The 12458-nt window shown below is 42.4% G+C and overlaps 1 protein-coding gene across 1 annotated transcript in view; it reads left to right on the top strand.

Annotated features, from left to right (window-relative positions):
• Positions 1-12458, top strand: part of LOC137562202 (zinc metalloproteinase-disintegrin-like VLAIP-B) — an 88296-nt gene that overhangs the window by 17174 nt on the left and 58664 nt on the right. Inside the window, exons 5-7 of the mRNA XM_068273534.1 lie at positions 4261-4339; positions 5475-5551; positions 8139-8316. Of these exons, the coding sequence (XP_068129635.1) occupies positions 4261-4339; positions 5475-5551; positions 8139-8316 (334 nt within the window). The remainder of the gene's footprint in view (positions 1-4260; positions 4340-5474; positions 5552-8138; positions 8317-12458) is intronic.

Here is a 12458-nt window from a genome sequence, read left to right as displayed (position 1 = left end):
GGTGGCCATACGCCCTTAGATTGTCATCCAACCAATTACTCTCTGATCTGAATTTGATCAGAGAGGGATTAAATTCTCTCATACAGATTTTCAATCTGCCGGTGCTCCTCTGCCATGTCTGATAGACTGACATTTTCCATCCGATCATAATTTTGATTGACTTTTGTTGCAAATAAATCAAAATGATGATGATGTGTCTTGTAGCGCTATAGATTTCCACCAGAGTAATCGAACTGACCAGGGAAAGTTGATGCATTTATGGCCTGCTTTACTAAAATCACTATCAGGACTGCTGGAAATCTTCTGGCAAAAAGTGGGTGGTTTTAACTTGAGTTAATTACTTACTCAAGTTAAAACCACCCACTTTTTGCCAGAAGATTTCCAGCAGTCCTGATAGTGATTTTAGTAAAGCAGGCCATAAATGCATCAACTTTCCCTGCAATTATTTTACCAGGGAAAAGTGTAAAGATAGCATCTGTGACTTCTGTAAACTCTTTGGAGCACAATGTGTCCAAACTACACGCCCCCGCAGATGAAAGCTTTTGTTTGCTCTCTGCTAATGTGTACAATAAAATAATTATATCAGTCCTTACCTGCCTGAAACATCTGCGGTCAGGCAGGCCTCGGAAATAGGCAAATAAAAAACTCTGCTAAACATTTAAATGTAAAAAGAAGAGGTCAAATTAAAAGTTTTTTTTTTTATTAATGACCCACATTGTTGGCATGCATATTAAATGTGTTATTGAGATACCCTGGGTGCTAAAAATGGTGCTTGGTTCACTGTAATGCTGGCGGTGGGTGAACTTGAATCAAGCTTGGTGAAAGAACTTAGATAACATCTCCCTCCATTCCACACATTTGTCCCTGGTGACTGATTTCTCATCCGGTAATAATCATTGAAAGTAAATACTCAGTGATGCAGGTAGTACTGGTGCCCGGAGTTCCTCCTTGTAAGTGCCTATTATTTTATAAACAGCACTTTCACTAACCTTGGCTAAACTAAAACTAGGCTTTCAGGTTTCTCCACATTCTTGTATGTTCGTTTTTATTGTTAAGGAAAGAAAGCAGTATGACCAGCACTCAAAGATAGGGACTGGGAACAGCACTGGATTCTGGTCACCACCGTGCTCACATCCATAAACCAAAGTAGTACTTAAACGAAGAGAATGAAAGCAGATCTGGCACCGGCTGCAGTTGACCAATTTCCTTTAATCCAGTGGGTACAGCATACAAACAAGTAGTGAAAGGGTCGGCCTAACAGCCGTTTCGCAGGTCTCCCTGCTTCTTCAGAGGCACATGTGCCTCTGAAGAAGCAGGGAGACCTGCGAAACGGCTGTTAGGCCGACCCTTTTACTACTTGTTTGTATGCTGTACCCACTGGATTAAAGGAAATTGGTCAACTGCAGCCGGTGCCAGATCTGCTTTCATTCTCTTCGTTTATGTTCGTTTTTAGGTTTATTTGTTTAAGTCCCTTCTGCTTCTGTGAAGGAAAGCTGAGGTGAGAGGAATACTGAAGCTGCTACCTCTATCACTTTCAAAAATATGAACTTTCTATTCCTAATGGCGTGCTGATCTTTTAGCAAAAGTTATGCCTGAGTCACGCAGCTGCGGCAGAATAGAAGAAAGTGATTGCATGTAAACGGTAATGCATAGGAGCTCAGCCATGCAGGGTACTCAGGGAAGTTATGATGACCCAAAACATTGCTTTTATATTTTAAATTCCTTTAGGCCATTACATAACATGAAAGATTCAAGCACTTTATTGTCATTGTGTAACACAACAAAATTACTTTTCATGACAGCCCCACGGTGCATATAGAGAATATAGTGATAGTAAGAGTGGTAGAAAGAGAAGAAATTATACAAGTATGCCAGGTATTTCAATATTTAAACAATTTGTACACAGTGTTAATTATTTCAGGGAGGATTCAGAGTTTAAGTTCATGGCAGATGGGAAAAAGCTGGTTTTCAGTCTGTTTGTGTGTATGCGGATTGATCTAAAATGTCTACCTGATGGAAGGAGCTCAAACAAGGCGTTTCCAGGGTTAGTGTTGTCCTTGATAATGTTTTTGACCCTTCTCATACAGCGAGTCTTGTACAAGAGTTCCAGTGATGGTAGCTCAGTGCCCTCATGTGTTTACCATATATTTTAGTGGAAACATTAGATAAAACACCTACCTTGCTCTCTGTTTCATTCTTCACTGTTCAGCTTGCTTGTTATCAGCCCTGAAAAAAATCACCCGACTGAGCATTCAGTCTGGCTTTGCTCAGGAATCATTATAGCTGAGTCTGTCTTCTCTGATGTGTTTTCAAGCTCAAGCCTGCCCCCTTCTGGCTCTGCTATAATGACTCAGCTATAATGATTCCTAAGCAAAGCCAGACTGAATACTCAGTTGGAGATTTTATCAGGGCTGATAATAGGCAGACTGAGCAGTGAAGAATGATACAGAGAGCAGGGTAGGAGTTTCCTCTAATGTTCCCACTGATATATATGGAAAAATACATGAGGGTGCTTTGTCTCTGGATCGCTTTAAGCCTTGGGTAAAAAATCAGTTTTGCTCATCTTGGGCTTCTACCAGCCCCCTACAGCCGTCCCGTGCCCTCCCAGAAACTCACGGATCCTCCATTTCCCCGCCGCCAGCCAGTTTTGTTTCGCCGATAGGCCTAGCCATGCATAGTCTTCTTTGTGTTCCCGTCCGCAATAGCTTCCTGCACCTGCGAAGGACGCTATTGCGGAGCAGGAAACTTTTGCGGACGGGAACGCGAACAAGGAGACATGTGGCCAAGAATGTGCAGGCGCAGTAAGCCTGTCGGTGAAAATGAAACAAGCTGGTGGTGGGGGATAGGAGGATCCGTAAGTGACTACGAAGGCACGGGACGGCTGCAGGGGGCTGGTAGAAGCCCCAGGTGAGTAAAACTGATTTTTTTTTACCCAAGGCTTAAAGGGACACTTAAACCAGGAAAAAAAAATGAATTTTACTCACCTGGGGCTTCTACCAGCCCCCTGCAGCAGTCCTGTGCCCTTGCAGTCACTCACTAATCCTCTTGTCCCCCGCTGCCAGCTAGTTTCGTTTTTGCCGACAGGCCCGTCAGGACTGGCCACGCGTAGCTTTCTCTGCATTCCCGACTGTAATTAGCGCTATTGCGGGCTGCAACGCGTACAAAAATACGCGTTGCCGCATTACGAATGCATAGATATGCGGCAACGCGTATTTTTGTGCACGTTGCGGCCCGCAATAGCGCTAATTGCAGTCGGGAATGTGGAAAAAGCTACGCGTGGCCAGTCCTGACGGGCCTGTCGGCAAAAACGAAACTAGCTGACAGCGGGGGACCAGAGGATTAGTGAGTAGCTGCGAGGGCACAGGACTGCTGCAAGGGGCTGGTAGATGCCCCAGGTGAGTAAAATTCATTTTTTTTTTCTGACTTAAGGTTCACTTTAAGTATCCCTTTAAATACTAAATGCTGGAAGTCTGAGCTTAACAAGCAAAATGAAGGTACTGCACACATGAGGGAAACATGCAACCTAGGAACGTTTCCTAAAAACTTGGAATTTTCAATTGCAATAATGCTAGGCACAAAAGGTTATAATCGCTTTATTATTCCATTTAAGTTAAAAGCTTATTTTATTCAAATGGTGGAGAGAGAGTGAAAACATACTGTATATTCTGATTGAGTAACTAATGAATTTTATGGTACCTGTCATTTGATTAAAATTACTGTAGTTTTTATCTTGAATGGAATAATAAAGTGATTATAACCTTTTATGCCTAGTGCTACTTCTTATTGTAAATGTATTTTTGCCATTATTAAAGGGGGTGGGACCTTTGAACTGAAATCAAGCAGCAGGTTAAAACAAAATCTATGCACAAACCCCACACCTGGGCACCACATCCTTCTGCAAAAAGAAGTGCTGAAACTCTGATTCTGTGCCATTTTCCTTGTATTCTCTGGAAACAGACAGTATTCCAAACACAGTATTGTTGCCAAGACTGTTGACAAGTAAGGCTCACTGTCAGTTTTGGAAATTCTCAGCTGGACACAGGATGGATTGGAATTTGGAAAGATCAATTTTCTAACAGTAAATTGTAGATCTGTGCTTGGTGACAGTGATTTGGTTAACATTAATGTTTATGAAATTCAGGGCAGGTTTAGCGAACAGCGGGCAACCTAATAGAGCCTTATTTAAATGGGAGCTTAATATTTTGTTTTGTGCTCACAGAAGTGATGTTAACATGATGTCTTCTTTACTGCCTGCTGCAGGGGTCTGATAACAACAGATTTCACCGAGACTACCTATCTGGATGACGGTACTCGTGTAACCACCAGCCCAGACAATCAGGTACCTATAGAGAATGTATGATGTTCTGTATGTAGAGCCAATGCCTGTTTGGTGAAAATGTCCATAAATAAGACCTTTCATCCTTACATACAGAAGATGCTCATCAATCCCCTAGGGGAAAACAGCACATGGGACACCCAGAAATTATTGTTTGGGTTCATGCTCCCTTACTCCTCCTCCTGTAGTGACCCCCATGGCTAGGGACCTTAGCAGGTACTCTGAAAGGGGGTATTCGGTAATTTAGGTGCTGGGTGAAGCCACTAGTAGTCTACAATACCAGTAATATTAACTAGTCCTCTGGTTGCAGATCTGTCTATAGCTAAGCAGTGGAATCCATTCTCCTGATGGCAAGGCAAGCCCATTGCTTCCCTTTCAGTTACGTGACTGATGCTATCTTCTTATCCCTTCACAGAGGTCTTCCATATGTGTTACTTTGTTCATCAGGGTAGATGGCCAAATCTGTTGCAAACTGGTCCATGTAGAGCTGAAAGAGATCCTGTCTGAGGCCTGGAACCCACTACAAAGCGCTATCGCTAATCAGAATCGCTATCGTTTTCAATAAGCGTTTTGTAAGCGATTTCATGAGCCATTTCTGGCAATTTTGGTAGTGATTTTAAAAAGTGTAAGATTTTTACCAGCGATTTGCGATTAGCGCTTTTAATTCTTATTAGTCCTTTCAATTAATTTAACATTTTTTTTACAGTGTACAGTAATTTAAAACTCTAGCAAATCGCTCTGCATAGTGATTTATGAACGATTACGCCAGAATTTATATACTTTACATTGCAGAAACGCTAACGCTCAAAAATGCTGCTTGTCCTGCGTTTGCGAGTTTGGTCATTGCAATTCAGTGGAATTTAGCCCATCCATTTACATTAGCTGAACGTTTAGGGAAATCGCTAGCGATTTTGAAAACCTCCCAAAACGCTCAAAAAATCGCTCTAGTGGGTTCCAGCCCTCAATGTGTGTGGACAGTGCTTTCTATTATTATGCCAAATTATACTTTGGATTTTTTTTGTTATCCAGTTTATATGGAAGTTTAGATACGAAGTGCATTTAAAGGGTCTTGAAGCCTTCAAATAGAGATGAACCTGCATATTAAATGAATTAAATTCTGTCTCTTAATCTCCTGTAGGACCACTGTTGTTATCAGGGATATGTGAAGCAAGATGATGAGTCTCAGGTCAGCATCTCTACATGTGAGGGACTCAGGTGAGCTAAAGCTGTGAGCTGCAATCACATAGATCAGGCATGGGCAAACTTGGCCCTCCAGCTGTTGAGGAATTACAAGTCCCACAATGCATTGCAGGACTCTGACAGCCACAGTCATGACTTGAAAGGCAAATGCATTGTGGGATTTGTAGGGATTTGTAGGATTTGTGGCTGGAGGGCCAAGTTTGCCCATACCTGACATAGATGATAATAACAGCCAGGACCATTTCTGGTTATTTTGGCGCCTGAGGGCCGGTTCACACTATGGGCTTGATTCACTAAACCGTGACAACTGATATCACGGCATTTTTGCATTTGCGTGTGATCGCGAATTATCACGTCGTGGATTTTTGCACGCAACCGCCCAGGAAATGGAGCAGGACCCGCATTTTGTAATCATGCGCAAATGGCCGTGATATGAATTATCACAGTTTAGTGAATCAAGCCCCATGAGAGTTTTAAAAAAAAATTTCTCACTAGTGTTTTTAAAGGGCTGTAAAAGTGATTGTGTAATGAAATTATATGTGAGTGTTCCCACCTGAGTGATGAGCTTTCTTTCCAATCGCAAACGCGGGTCCTGCGTCATTTTCTGGGCGGTTGCGCTTCAATGCACGGTATAGGAAAAATTGCTAATCGCTTTAAGGCCTGGAACCCACTACAAATCACTATCACTAATCGTTATCGCTAGCATTTTGTATGAGCGTTTTGTAAGCGATTTCATGAGCGGTTTCTGGCGATTTGGGTGGCGATTTTAAAAAGTGTAAGCGTTTTGCCAGCGATTGTGTAGCGATTATCGATTAGCGTCTTTTATTCTGATTGGTCTCTTTAATTAATTTAAATTTTTTTAGAGTGTGTAGTAATTTCAAAACGCTAACAAAATCGCTCTGTGTAGGTTTTGACGAGCAATTATCCCAGCGTTTATATACTTTATATTGCAGAAACCCTAAACGCTAAAAATGCTGCATGTCCTGCGTTTGCGATTTTGGTCATCCCAATCGCTCCAGTGAAATTTGGCCCATCCATTAACATTAGCTGAGCGTTTAGGGAAATCGCTAGTGTTTTGAAAACCTCCCTAAACGCTCAAAAAATCGCTCTAGTGGGTTCCAGCCCTAAAAGCACTTTGGACAGCGATTTTGTGAGCATTTTTTTCAGGCAAATTTGCTTTAAAAGACATTCACTTCTGGGTTAAAGATGGCACTAACTGTTTCTTTGCACAGAGAAAATTGCAAATCCCGAAACAAAAATGCATACAAAAATCGCTTGCAAAAAATGCAAATTGCAAAATAACGCAGGTAATCGCTTCACAATATTGTACACAAAAGTGATTAGCGATTGCGATTTGTAGTGTAGAGTAGGCCTAAGGGCTGCATTTCACTTAGTGCATTTTGTGATCCGATCAATATTGCGTTATGAGCGCAAAAACGCCAGTACTCCCTATGCTATTTTAGACCCTGCAGAGATGTTTACACCAGTGAGCTGCATTTGCAACACCATTTTTCTTGATCGCAGATCTTGCACCTGCTGCATGTTTCATGTGATTGGCCTTCTATACAAAGTATAGGAGCGCAGGGAAATTGCATAACAATTGTACTACTATGCATTTTTTTCAGTGATTCAAATATTCTCCTATATGTTTTCTTTTCTCCCATCAGAAATTGCAAATGCACTGCAATTGTGCTGTATACCCAACTGATTTAGTCGGAATCCTGGTTGTGGAAAATAGAACAAAGCCAATCGCCTCGCCATTGCAATTCTTAGTTGAAAAACAAAACTGTTAAGCTACGTACACACATGCGACAACGATCGTTCGTTGTGAACGACGAACAAACTTTTAATTGAGGAAAGAACGACCTAAGTAAAGTTAGCTTTTAAAGGTGTGTAACGATCAGATCGTTAGAACGAATGTTACATCACGTAAAGCAACTATTGCGCTTGCGCATAAAAATGAAAAGTTCCATGGAAAAATAGTGAAATGCGCATGTCAAGCCTAGTACGAACGACCGTTTCCAACGATGTATTAGAAGTTGAAAAGAGAAAGGCGAACCGGGCACCAATAGTTTGAAACACACCTATTTATTTCATCCCATCCATAGACAGATACATGCAACAAGTAGCTGGTCTAACAGCCGTTTCGCAAGCTAGGTTGCTTGCTTCCTCAGAGACGTAACCACCTATAACCCCTTCCGAGGGCCTGACCATCATTGCATTTAGTGCCAATTTTTCTTTCTTGCTTTTTTTGAATGATGTATTACTTTTGCAAACGTTGGAAAAAATCCGCCAAACTAGATCGTTCATTTTTAACGATCTAGCTCGTCCATCGTTAGACTTAATGGTCGTTGGCTGCTTTTTTTAAACGATCGTCGTTTGAAATGATCGGGGAACGATCGTTTCAAACGACTATAGTCGCATGTGTGTACGCACCTTTAGTCTTTTCCATTCTCTAACATATTACAATTGAAGATTGATGAAGGATGAAGCCGGGTTTTCATTCTATTGGAATCATCCAGTCTATGTAGACAGATCAGGTTTTCTTATTCCTCCTAACTCTTGCAATTGCATAGCTTGGACATATATCCTGCCATTACAGGGGTCTTATTCACACTCGTAATCGCCGCTACCTGATTGAACCGCTGAATCAGATGGATGATGGAGAACATGCCGTGTACGAGAGCACAGAAGAGACTCCCAAAACCTGCGGCGTCACTAATGAGACCTGGGTGGAGGGAAAGGTTTCCAAATCCTCCCGATCCAGCAATACGGCACAGGTAAGGCAACTTTAGGTGGACCTGCTGTAAGACTTTCCATAGGAAACATCAGCTAGTGCTTCTCTCTTGCCTCAATTTAAATAGTTTAGGCATCCTCATATGTTTCTTTAATTTAAAGGGCAACACATGAACTGAGAGGGATATGGAGGCTGCCATAGTATTTCCTTTTAACCACTTCCCGATCGCCGCATGTACAAATGGCGGCCGGGAAGTGGATCCCGCAAGGACCGCCGCATGTACAATTGGCGGCGGTCCTTGTACGGGCATGGGCGGAGCGATCGCGTAATTCGTGATGCGATCAGCCACCGGCGCCTGGCTCCGCCCACCTCGCGCTGTAACGGAAGCGTCGGCGGGTTACTAGCACCCGGATCGCTGCATACAAAGTGTATAATACACTTTGTAATGTATACAAAGTGTATTATACAGGCTGCCTCCTGCCCTGGTGGTCCCAGTGTCCGAGGGACCACCAGGGCAGGCTGCAGCCACCCTAGTCTGCACCCAAGCACACTGATTTCCCCCCCTTGCCCCCTGATCGCCCACAGCACCCCTCAGACCCCCCCCTGCCCACCCCCCAGACCACTGTTTGCACCCAATCACCCCCCTAATCACCCATCAATCACTCCCTGTCACTATCTGTAAACGCTATTTTTTTTTATTCCCTAAACTGCCCCCTGCTCCCTCTTGATCACCCCCACTCACCCCTCAGATTCTCCCCAGACCCCCCCCCCCCCCCTGTGTACTGTATGCATCTATCCCCCTGATCACCTGTCAACCACGTGTCAATCACCCATCAATTAGCGGAAAATGACACTTTGTGAAAAAAAAACGATTAAAATCAATTTCCGCTAACTTGCGACAAAAAATAAAATCTTCTATGAACTCGCCATACTCCTAACGGAATACCTTGGGGTGTCTTCTTTCTAAAATGGGGTCATTAGTGGGGTTCCTATACTGCCCTGGCATTTTAGGGGCCCTAAACCGTGAGGAGTAGTCTTGAAACAAAAATGACCTGTGAAATCCTAAAGGTGCTCATTGGACTTTGGGCCCCTTAGCGCAGTTAGGGTGCAAAAAAGTGCCACACATGTGGTATCACCGTACTTAGGAGAAGTAGTATAATGTGTTTTGGGGTGTATTTTTACACATACCCATACTGAGTGGGAGAAATATCTCTGTAAATGGACAATTGTGTGTAAAAAAAATCAAACAATTGTCATTTACAGAGATATTTCTCCCACGCAGCATAGGTATGTGTAAAAATACACCCCAAAACACATTATACTACTTCTCCTGAGTACGGCAATACCACATGTGTGGCACTTTTTTGCAGCCTAACTGCGCTAAGGGGCCCAAAGTCCAATGAGCACCTTTAGGCTTTACAGGGGTGCTTACAAATTAGCACCCTACAAAATGCCAGGACAGTAAACACACCCCACAAATGACCCTATTTTGGAAAGTAGACACTTCAAGGTATTCAGAGAGGGGCATGGTGAGTCCGTGGCAGATTTCATTTTTTTTTTTGGTCACAAGTTAGCAGAAATGGAAACTTTTTTTTTTTTTTCTTGTCACAAACTGTCATTTTCCGCTAACTTGTGACAAAAATAATATCTTCTATGAACTCACTATGCCTCTCAGTGAATATTTTGGGATGTCTTCTTTCCAAAATGGGGTCATTTGGGGGGTATTTATACTATCCTGGAATTCTAGCCCCTCATGAAACATGACAGGTGGTCAGAAAAGTCATAGATGCTACAAAATGGGAAAATTCACTTTTTGCACCATAGTTTGTAAACGCTATAACTTTTACCCAAACCAATAAATATAGGCTGAATGGGGTTTTTTTTTTATCAAAAACATGTTTGTCCACATTTTTCGTGCTGCATGTATACAGAAATTTTACTTTATTTGAAAAATGTCAGCACAGAAAGTTAAAAAAAAATCATTTTTTTGCCAAAATTCATGTCTTTTTTGATGAATATAATAAAAAGTAAAAATCGCAGCAGCAATCAAATAGCACCAAAAGAAAGCTTTATTAGTGACAAGAAAAGGAGCCAAAATTCATTTAGGTGGTAGGTTGTATGAGCGAGCAATAAACCGTGAAATCTGCAGTGGTCTTAATGGAAAAAAAGGGTCTGGTCCTTAAGGGGGGTAAAGCCTGCGGTCCTCAAGTGGTTAAACAATACAAATTGCCTGGCTGTCTTGCTGATCCTCTGCCTCTAATACTTTTAGGCATAGACCCTGTACAAGCATGCAGATAAGGTGCTCTGACTGAAGTCTGACTGGATTAGCCGCATGCTTGTTTTAAGTGTTTGATTCACTATCGATGCCTGGAAGTTCAGCAGCTGGTATTGTTAAATTGCAAATAAATATGGCAGCCTCCATATCTCTCTCAGTTCAGGTGTTCTCCGGTAAAAAAGACAGAGCATCTCTTGACAAGCACTGTCTCAATGCTGCAGAATTGGGAGAGGCGTCTCAGGGTTACATACTTAGCTGATCTGACATAACTGGAAAGCAGGTGACACATCCCTCCCCCCACTCTGGAATGCGGCAATATTTTGTAAATCTTCCAAAAATCTTCAGATACCTCCACCTGCATTGCCGCGCACGTCCCCAGCCACTGATCAGGCTGCTGCTGCCAAGCCGGGGATAGAGTAGACGATGGAAATGTAGATGGACGTTGCCAGAGCTTTGGCAGAGATTTTGAAGAAATTCAGCCATGGCTGCAATTCCGAGCAAGGCGTGGCAATCATCTGCCTGGAGGAATTACAGCCATTCAGGTAAATATTTAGTCCTGAACTTCCCTCCCCCCCAGCCCTGTAACATTATGTAATCTTTAACGCTATACTAAAGAACAACAGCTATCAGTACAGACAAGCTGAAATCCAGCAGATCGTTCTGGGTACATATACAGTAGATTGTGCTTACATGATCCCATTGTGAAGAGGTGCATCACCTCATCTGGCAAACCCAGAAAGTCCCACAGAGTTAGATTGACACAGCTGTGCTCAAGGATGGAGAAGGAAGTTCTTAAAAACAGGAAATTTGGTCACCCACTAGCAGTGGAAGTTTGGGCACCGCAGTAGGCATATTTGTATGGGCTCCTATGGCAGAGCCTGAAAATTTGCGAGTTTGAAGAAGGGTTAAGGTTAGGAGTGGAAAGTGGTTAATGTTAGTCGTGTGAGGTTGGTTAATGTTATTCGTGGAGGGATTGTGTGGTTAAAGGACACCTGAGGCAAAAATAATCTAATGAAATAAATGATTGTATCTGTCTTACTTCTCCTAAAAATGACTTTTAAAAATATTCCACAGTTTTATTTTAGGTTTAAACCTACTTTTAAGTTTTAACTGTTTATAGTTTTTGCTCAATGACACATTCATTGAAGTATGCCAGAGCTAAAATCTATGAACTATTGACCCTTTTTATCTCGTTCCTGCTCTCAGAAGCCATTTTCTGCTTGGAAAGTGTTTTATAGTTGGAATTTCACATCAGTGAGGGTCACACTGTAGTCACTTCCTGTCTGAGTCAGGACTGAGTCAGTTACTTACTGTACATACCCGATATTTAACTCTTTCAGGCAGAGAAAGAAAAAAAAGGAACGCAGCATAGTTATTTGTGTGCTAGGCACTATACATACCCATATCTATCTCATCATGTCACATGTCACCTCGGGTATCCTTTCAGGTTATCTGTGGGGGGATGGAGGTTAAGGTTAGCAGTGGTAGGGTTAGGGTTAGCTGTGGAAGATTAGACTGATACAGCTGTACTCAAGGCTGAAGAAGGGAGTGCTAGAAAACAGGAAATGTAAGCGCCCATTAGTAGCAGAAGTTATGGAGCAGCCATAGGCATATTTGTATGGGCGCCTGTGGTGGAGCTTTAAAATTTGCTGGTTTGAGGAAGGGTTAAGGCTAGCCATGGAAAGTGATTAAGGTTAGCCATGGAGAGTGGTTAAGGTTATCCATGGGGAGTGTTGTTAAAGTTATCCATGGAGGGACTGTGTGGTTAAGGTAAGCCATGGGGGATGGTTGAGGTTAGCCAATGGTAGAGTGAGAGTTATGTGTTAGAATAAGGTTATGTTTACTTTCAGCAAAATATCTGTATTTCTTACTGATATTTACTATTACCTTTGAACTATTGGCTTTTTCGG

Source organism: Hyperolius riggenbachi, chromosome 3 (genome assembly GCF_040937935.1).
Source record: "Hyperolius riggenbachi isolate aHypRig1 chromosome 3, aHypRig1.pri, whole genome shotgun sequence".
NCBI classification, from domain to species: domain Eukaryota; kingdom Metazoa; phylum Chordata; class Amphibia; order Anura; family Hyperoliidae; genus Hyperolius; species Hyperolius riggenbachi.
The sequence above is the reverse complement of the archived record's forward strand: the minus strand, read 5'-3'. Positions and strand labels throughout refer to the sequence as shown.